We start from the raw sequence: 9,175 nt of genomic DNA on the forward strand, positions 1-9,175 counted from the left end.
CTGATAATCAACAACTGGAACAGCTGAGCAAAGCTTGGTGTTCACTCCCTGCCACAGAACATCTCACAAAAATGTGGGGTTTAATCATTCAAACAAGAATTGACTGTAAGGGAAATTAGAGCAGGTGAAGCATTTCACCTTCTTACCCGTAAACACCAAATTTCTGTAATCTGCCTTTCCTGTTATTTGTGATAAGCAGAGAGAGATTATGTCTCCCTGTATTACGTTATAAATTAGGACAGTCTCCCAGGGACAGGCTGGGAGAGGGTTTAGATTGATCCCACTGAGAATTCCTGAAGGCTTTTGGCACACAAACCTTTCTCCCTAACATACCACACCTCGTTGATATTCTCAGCTCTCTAGACCCAAAATGACATTTCAACCAAAGTCCCTTCTGGCTCCTGTCAGTCAGTGCTTAAAACCTTTCCCAGGCTTTATTCCTCCCCTGACAGAGACAGAAGGGAATTTTTAGGGCCTCCTGAGTCCTACAAGCTGTCTAAGCCTTTCCCAACTGCCCTGTCAAACTCCAGCTTACACATACTTATCAGGTTTAAAGCAGGTCAGGTTTCTTCCCTGCCTTTGTTTACAGAAATAATCCCAATTTTTTTAGTGTTTAATATCCAGCCTCAATTTTCAGTCTCATTTAACTTAGGTTTGTCTTAACTCTCCCAAGCTAAAAGGAGCCAGTGTTTTCCAATGTCATCTTTTGGTGTGAATCCTGTTGTCTCACTCTCCTCATTATTGCTTTGGTGTTTTTTCGTTTGGTTTTTTTTTTTTTTTTTTCGTTAGGATCCCATTTTATTCTTGACAGTGGCAGTGGAATTCTACCTGGGAAGCCAGGAGGGTGTTGCCACTTCCAAAATCAAAAATCCAAATCCCTCCTATCCCAACACACACCCAGACGCCACCTGGGGCTGTTTTTGTTAGGTTTTGGGTTTGTTTCCAGGGCTCCATCTCTCCGTGAGCTCCTGATTATCCTTAGATCAAGGAATACCTTAAAGGTAACAGACCTTAAAGGTCTTTCCTTGCCTCCACAATTTTACTGGAATGCTCCCAAATCCTCTTTCCCTGAAGTCTGGCACTGCTGCACCTCTGCAGGAGCTCTGGTGTTTTGACAGTGTTTTGCCTTATGGAAAGATTTCCAACATCTCAAAGCCTTTAAGACAGAGTTAAGTCAGTGGTTAAGCATTTATATCCCTATTTCTTCAACCACACAGATTTATCCCAAAAATTTCTTGGTATGGAATGACCATGGACATTTCCACTCCACAATCCACCCAGCAGCTTTACTGTGCCAACCCCACTGTGCTTTCCCGTTGAGGCACAACCACCTGGAATGCTGAAAGCACTGGATCTCTTCCAGTTTCATGGCTCTTAATTAGGATATTGCTCAAATGTGCCTTGAGCTGCCCTGTTCCAAGCAATGATCTGGATGTAACCAGGTCTGGCGACTTTCACCGAGTGGATTTTTTTCCTATGTCCCCAGAAAAATATAAAAATATGTTTTATCCAGTTGGTTTTTTTTAGCACCTGAACTTGGAGAGCACAGGGAGATAAAATAAAGGATAATTTTCACTCTTATGGAAAAGGATTAGGGTGTAGGTCTTTCTCTCCCTTTCCCACAGCTCTGTCAGCTTTGTGTCATCCGTGGCTGTGGAAATTTTCATTAGCAACGCTTCTCGGGTTACTGGGAACCATCCTCCATCTGGGAAGAAGGAGAGGCTGCTGGGAATGGCAGAAGTATTCCCACGTGTGTTGTCGTGACAAGTCTGTGACAGGCAAAGCACCTCATTAAAGCTCCTTCACTCACCTCATCTCCAGCCCTAAAATCTCCCAAGTGCGCAAGTGATTCACAAACTTTGCCTCTTTGGCTTATTCAGCTGTTTTATGGGAAATTGCACAACTCCAGGGTTTTCCAATTTGGATCACAACAAACCCAAGGAAAAGTCTATCAGCTTTTCCTGTGAAATATAAAATACCAGCAGCTCAGTCCAAAGGGAGAAGTAAATAATTTCTCCTCCGCTCCAAGCATTTTTAAGCTGTCTCCCCAAATATTGGATAAGATACAAAATAAATTAGGATGTTTGATAGGGTTGCCCTGATGTGGATAACGTGAAATTTGCTATCAGGAAGGTGCTGGAGTGGGAAAATTGATTAATTGTTCCATGTTGGGCTTATTTCCCAGCTTCAGGATAAAATTGGTAAATAATTGACAGCTTTCCAAAGGGAAGCTGAGCATCCTGCTTTGCCAGCATGACCCAGGACCTGAAACCACATGATTTATCCCAATTCCAGACTTGGAAGTGGGATATGGAAGCACCATATCCCACTGGCCTCCAAGTGATTTCTATGCCCAGCAGCTCAGTTAATAATCAAGGGATCCAGAAACCAGGCTTGATTTTGAACTGGATTTGGGAAAACAGACGTCTTTGGGCAACCCCAGTCCTGCCAGTCCATGGAATAATTTCTCCAAAGCACGTGGAAACCAAGCCTGCTGTCACTTGCCCCTTGCCAGTTGTTGGCCAGTGTAACACGCGTGACACAAGCCAGCTCTGGGCTCGTGGAGCCAGACTGGAAGGAGCAAACAAACCTTGTCACATTCCCCATCCAAGCCCTGGCACGGGGCCACACCTTGCAGTGCCAGCCGTGTTTTTCCTTTTTCCATGGGACCAGCCCCAGGACATAAACCTGGGGAAGAGCCGAGGTATGGCAGGAGTCTGCTCGTTGGGGTGATGTCACCTCATCAGGGAACTCGTTCCTCTGCAAATCCCAATCCAGACTGGAGCTGGGCTTTCCCCTGATCACCCCGAGGGAATCCGCCCACAGGATCAACAACAGCTGATGGTGGAGGGTGGGAAAACATATAAAGCTCCTTGGGAGAAGCTCTCTGGATCTGTCCTGGCTGCCTGGATCTGCTCTCAGCATGAAGAAACTCCTGGTGGGATTCCTGCTGGGCCTGGCGTTCGTGGAGTTGGGTAAGAGCTCCTCATTCCCAACACTCCAGGGCCCCCCACCCTGGGAAATTTGTGGGAGGGGAAGGAGGGGAAAGACCTGGTGACCCCCAGGTAAGGGAAATGATGCCTTTTGTATTGAAGAAGGTTGAAGGAGAGGGTGAAATGGGAAAGGGGAGATGCATTCCTGGTGGGAAGAGCTGTGATGCCTGACTGGGAGCGATGCACGTCTTTTGGATTCCTGTCACCCACATCCAGGGATGGAGGGGACAACCACAAGGCACAGGGGAGAACCAGCCTGGGCAAGAGCTTGAAGTGCCAGTCTCTACCTGAGCTGCCACCCTGTCCCATCAGGAATGTTCATTCCGAGCTCCTGACTTTCCTAAAACCTCCCAGCTGGCTGCTGGAAGTGCTGGAAGCCAGAAGGTGAAACTTCATTACAGTGGGGGTATGAGAAATAACTCCAAGGACATTGGAAAGTTTTATTAAACCCTCAGCTCCAGGATTTTCCCTTATTTCAGGAGATAGGAAATTCCCCTGGAATTTCAGGAGATATTTCAGGAGATAGGTGGAAATGGGAAATTCCCCTGGGTGTGTGATGGGTCTGGATCTTGGGCAAGCTGGCAGCAGGGTTTGGCCATCGCTGTGTCCTTCCTCCATGCAGATGTGACCAACTGCAGCCACATCCCTGCCTGGAACAGGCATTCCAGGGATGACACCACCCCAGAGGGGTTTAACCCACAGCCCATGGGCCCCAGATCCATGGGTTGTTTCCATGGAAGATCTCAAAGGAAAGGCAGCCTGGGCAGGGATCAAACATCTCCATCCGAATTTTTCCCTTGGATTTAATGGAATTTCTGAGAAACCACCCAAAATCTCAAAGAATTTTATGGAAACAGAATTATCAACCCCATTTGCTTTATAGTTGAAATCAGGCAGAAATATTTTTGGGGAATGATCCAAAGGGAAGCAGCTAGTCTAGGCACCCCTGTTGTGGCTGAGGGATATGTCTGTGACCTTTCATATTCCTGAGGTTTGATATAGGAATACAAGGTCCTTTTGGACAGTGAGGAACTGGGAATTATTGGCTCAGATCAGGACACAGAGCTGTCCCCGTTCAGTTTTCTTGTCCCAGTCCTTACGGATTTGGACTTTCCTCTTCCATGCAACCTTCCCACAAAACCCATGTCCTCTAAATGTCCCATCTGGAGTCGGTGAAAGATGAGGGGGTTGAGGTTTTCCTTCCTTAAACCTGCTTTTAACTGGGATTAATTCCCCCAAGGCACTTCCCAGTATATCTATGAAAATATTGAGGTTTGTAAATGGAAACCACCTCACCCCAAGGGTTGCAGGGCAGTTTCTCAAGTTCCTGAAGCCAGAACTGCTCTGTCCATCCATCTATCTATCCATCCATCCATCCATCCATCCAACACATCCACAGACATCCAAATGATTGTTGATTATGTGTTACCTCTGTTAAAATATATAACAATTTTATGGATTGGATCATGGATCGTTGGGAAGGGAACTAGTGAGGTCCTGAGCTGGGATAAACAGGGATGGCTCCACCACCCTCGTTTACAGGGAGTATGGCCACAGGAAAATTGAAATATTTCCATGAAAAATTCCTTTTTACTTCTGCAAAGAGACAAGGAATTGTCTCTTTGAATTGAATTCCTTAGCAAGAGCTAAGGAATGAGAAAGCAAAGTTTTGCACTGTGTAGGCTCTACCCCACAGCTGAATTTTCCAAAGGAGCTGCTGCGAGGAGTAGATGTTTGAAAATTCCTTTCTGAAGTCAGGTGTTCAAACAAATGCCTTCAAAAATATTTATCCTTATCACAAAGCCCCAGAGGTTCCTCTGATGGCGGAACGGGAACAAAAAAAAAAAAACCAGCGTCGGTTTGAATTTTTACCAATAGATGGCACTGGACGCTCGCCGGTTGTTTTTCAGCCGGTGGAAGGAGGGTAGGATAGAAAATCTCAAGCCAGGCTGGTTTTTGTCACCAAGCCACACCAGCAGGACTTTGGAAAATCCACACTCTCAGTGTCTGCTGGCTGTGGATGGACAGCGCTCACACTGAGGGTTTTGAGAGCTGCTTTGCATAGATTTGCATATTTAGAGATGTCCCTCCCTCAGGTGGCAGCCAGCAAGGGTTTGTACATGGCCTCTTCAAAAAGCAGCAGTGGCCCCTGATGAGAGCGGTTTTAGGGCCTCACTCAGCCCTCAGGATCTCTGACACAGCTCTGAAATTTAAATCCTGCTCTCAGTTACTGATTCCTGCGGAATTTCCCTGAAACGAGCAGGAAGGAGCTGTTGCTGTGAGGGGAGGGATGGGGGAGCTGCCCCATCTGTCACAGCTGGGGAATGCTGCTCTCAGCAGAGGGAGCTGGTTTTTACCATCATGGAATATCCTGATATGGAAGGGACCCACAAGGATTATCAAAGCCCAGTTCCTTGTCCTGCCCAGGACATCCCAATAATCCCACCCTGAGGCCTGAGAGCGTTGTCCAAACATGTCCTGAGCTCTTGAGGCCATGACCATTCCCTGGGGAGTCTGTTCCAGTGCCTAACTGGGGGAAGAACCCAGTTAGGCACTGGATATCCAACCTAAATGTCCCCTGACACAGTTTCAGGCCATTCCCTTGGATTCTGTCACTGCTCCAGAGAGAAGAAATCAGTACTACCCCTCCACTTCCCCTCATCAGGAAGTTGTAGATTCCAAAAAGTCTCCCCTCAGCCTCCTCTTCTCTAGGCTGAATTCTTAAAGAGGATTGATTCTCAGACACACCAAAACTCAAGCTTAAGTCCCTCTAAATCCCCCTTTTTCAGGCTGCTGAGCCTCCAAAGTCATGTTTAGGTCCAGCTCCTGCTACACCACCCTTGTCCTCCAGTGCTGGGATTTATCTTTTTCCCCCCTGGCATATCCAAGCTCTGCCATTGCCTCCAGACACGCTTAATTTTGGACAATTTTGGACACTGCTGCATTTTGGTCAGAAAGCTGCAGATTTGGGTCTGTCTTCCTGGCTGTGTCACCTCAGAGCCTTTTCTGTCCCCTCTGCAGCCCAGTCCCTGCAATGTTATGTGTGCAAGCAGCCCACAGACATTTCCCAGTGCAGGACACCCGTCACGTGTCCCCCAAGAGCCACCGTGTGCACCACGACCCTGCACTCCGTGGACTTAGGTGAGTGACACCACTGCCGCTGAGGGGCCCCGGGGAGAATTCCAGGATGGGTTGGGTTGGGTTGGGTTGGGGGAGAGCTTAAAGATCGTGGAACTCCAAATTCCCACATTCCAGTCGACCGGGTGGCTCCAAACCTCGTTCAACCTGGTCTTGGACACTTCCAGGGATGGGACTGCCACAGCTTCTATGGAAAACCTGTGCCAGGGCCTCACCACCCTCACAGCCAAAAATTCCTTCCCAAAATCCCATCTAACCCCAGCCTCTGGCAGTGGGAAGCCATTCCCATTGTCCTGTCCTTCCATCCCTTGCCCAAGTCCTTCTCCAGCTCTCCTGGAGCTCCTTCAGGCGCTGGAAGGAGCTCTGAGATCTCCCTGGAGCCTTCCCTTCTCCAGACGAACATTCCCAATTCTCCCAGCCTGGCTCCAGAGTAGAGGAGCTTCAGCCCTTGGATCATCTCCATGGCCTCCTCTGGACCTGTTCCAACAATTCCCTGTCTTTATTGTATCAGGACCCCAGAGCTGGATGCAGATCCCACTCTTCAGATGGGGTCTCACTAGAACGGAGTGGGAGAATCACCTCCCTCAATCTGCTGGCCACATTTCCCTCTCCCCATCCCAGTCCCTTTAACATCTCTGTAAAAACCCTGGTGAAATTATCCCACTTTAGAGAGGGAAGGAGAGAAATCCATCAGATTTGGAGCCTCACAGTGAAGTATCAGGACTCACTGCACCTGTTACCGCTGTGTTGCCTTTCCTACCCTGATATCTCTCTGGACCTTGAATTTATAGAGGGTGCAAACCTCTATGGGGAATTGTGTCCCTTGTCCATGCTAGAATGATTTGAAAGGAGCAGGAGGGTGAGAGAGAGTCAGCAGTGAGAGCTGGCAGGCCTGTTCCCACAAAAAATAGGCTGTGTTAGAGGCACCCATGGATTAGGGATGTCCAACCCGTCCTCTGTCAGTGTTTCTTAATCCCATTTTCTTTCCCTGTTTTTTCCCCTCTCTCACCTCCTCCTCCTGTCCAATCTGCCTCTCCCAGGTTATCCCTTTTTTGGCAACATCACCGTGACCAGGGACTGTGAGGAGGAATGCCTCTCCTACGATGGGATAGGGGCCCAAAAGCCCAAATCCTGCTGCTACACTGACCTGTGCACAGATGACACCAAGAGCAGCAGTGGGGTGAGGAGCAGCTCTGCAGCGCTGGCTCTGGTGGCACTGGTGGCTGGCACGGTCCTTCAGTGCTCCCTGTGAGGTCACAAGTGTCCCAGCTCCAGCTGAAAGCCCACCACTCTCCCTGCCAAGCTGCCTCATGAACTCTTAGATGCTTTGGGAATGTCCTTCTTTGCTGACGGGTGGCTTCACCCCATCTTCAACGCTGGATTCAAGCCAAGAATGGACTTAAACCTGGACTTAGCCTGGACTTAAACCCCTCAAATCTCCAGTTTCCTGCTGTTTAAGCAGATGTTCCTCACCTTCAGCTGCTTCTGGTCCTCAGGATCCACAGAGAATGGGTTGGGTTGGAAGGAACTTTCAAGATCATCCAGCTCCAATCCCCTGCCACGGGCAGAGACATCTTCCATCATCCCAGGTTGCTCCAAGCCCCATCCAACCTGGCCTGGAACACTTCCAGGGATCCAGGGGCATCCACAGCTTCTCTGGGAATCCTGTGCCATGTCCTGATTGAGAGGAGCAGATGGATCTGGGCCCAGTTACTTCCTGCCCATCAGGGTGTGGGTGGCAACTGCAGAGATCTGGAGCTTAAATCCAAGGATAAGCTAAGGAATGAGTTCAGAAGGGCTCAGCTTCCATGTGGGAAGAGGATGGATTTCTGGAAAGCTCAGCACACCCCCTGGACTGACAAAGCTGCAACTCAAATTTCCAACTTTGGCCAGACAAACACACATCCCCCTCCCTCAGCTTCTGCCTGAGCTCAGGTTGCAGTTGGAGCTCCCGGATTTCCCTTTCCAGATGTTTTAAAGACTATTCCAAGCAAATTCTTCCCTTATTCTGCCCTCCCTTCATCCCTTCAGAGCAGAGACTGCAGGATAGGAAAAATAATGGTTATCCCAGACCCTCAGCTCTAGGAAAAATCGGTTAAAAGTGCTGAGATCCCAGCTGGGATTTGCTTGGAGCAGATGTGGGATTGATTCTGAGGCCCTGCCTTCTGCAAAAGCAGCTGGAGTGGAAGCAGATATGAATGACCCAGGTGTGCCCAGCTCACAGAGATGCAGGAAATTTTCCATTCCCTCTGCTCCTATTGCCAGGGATCGTCCAGATGATCAGGAAACAAGGGTAGAGTGGAGCATGGATACACCCCATGCACCATCCTTGTGTGCTCACAGCATCCCTGCAACCTTCTCTGTGGCAAAATCTATTTATCCTCCAATTTTTCCCCCCTTTTCCACTCTCTTTCCAAAAGAAACCAAAGCAGGGGGCTCTTTTTCCTCCTTGCACAGAGGGAGTATTTTCTCAATGTCTGTCTCAGTACCATTTAGGAGAAAACTCTGACAATCTTGCATTCCTTGGCAGAGCTCAGGAGGATGGTGGGCCCTTTTCCTTGGGAGAAACCCACTAAAACACTGAAACACCCCCCTGTCAATGCTGAGATCTGCAGTGAGCAAATGCCATGGAGAGGACAATAATTGGAAGTTACTCAAATCCCAGAATTCCACCCACCCTCACAGACACTGAGCACAAGGCCCTACTTCCCACTCATCTGTTCTGTTTTTCCCTGCTTCAAAACCAGTTGGATGTGTCAGGCCAGAAGCAAAGCTCCATCCCTGCCATTCTCAGATCACATTCCTTTTTTTTTTTTTTTTTTTTTGTCCTGGATTCCAGCTCTGTCTCTAGCATCCTTTCCACATTTTCTGCAGGATCCCGGGTTCTGCTTTCCACCCGTGGATGGGGCAGGGTCTGGATACAGAGGGACTAGGAGAGTGAGGGTGAGAATTTGGTAAATAAAGTTGGATTCTCTGTTTTTCAGCCTGCAGCATCTTTATTTTGTCCTGGATATTCCCATGGGAAAGGAGTGTGGGGCAGCACA

At 48.5% G+C, this 9,175-nt stretch overlaps 1 protein-coding gene across 1 annotated transcript; it reads left to right on the forward strand.

Annotated features, from left to right (window-relative positions):
* Positions 1-2,706: 2,706 nt before the first annotated feature.
* On the forward strand, positions 2,707-7,542 carry LOC134428376 (ly6/PLAUR domain-containing protein 2-like). Its single transcript, XM_063175083.1, has 3 exons — positions 2,707-2,975; positions 6,015-6,134; positions 7,172-7,542. Exons 1-3 carry the CDS (start codon positions 2,924-2,926, stop codon positions 7,381-7,383), a joined length of 384 nt encoding a protein of 127 aa, XP_063031153.1. The 5' UTR covers positions 2,707-2,923; the 3' UTR covers positions 7,384-7,542.
* Positions 7,543-9,175: the final 1,633 nt, after the last annotated feature.

The sequence above is a fragment of the Melospiza melodia genome, chromosome 1 (assembly GCF_035770615.1).
Source record: "Melospiza melodia melodia isolate bMelMel2 chromosome 1, bMelMel2.pri, whole genome shotgun sequence".
NCBI classification, from domain to species: Eukaryota; Metazoa; Chordata; class Aves; order Passeriformes; family Passerellidae; genus Melospiza; species Melospiza melodia.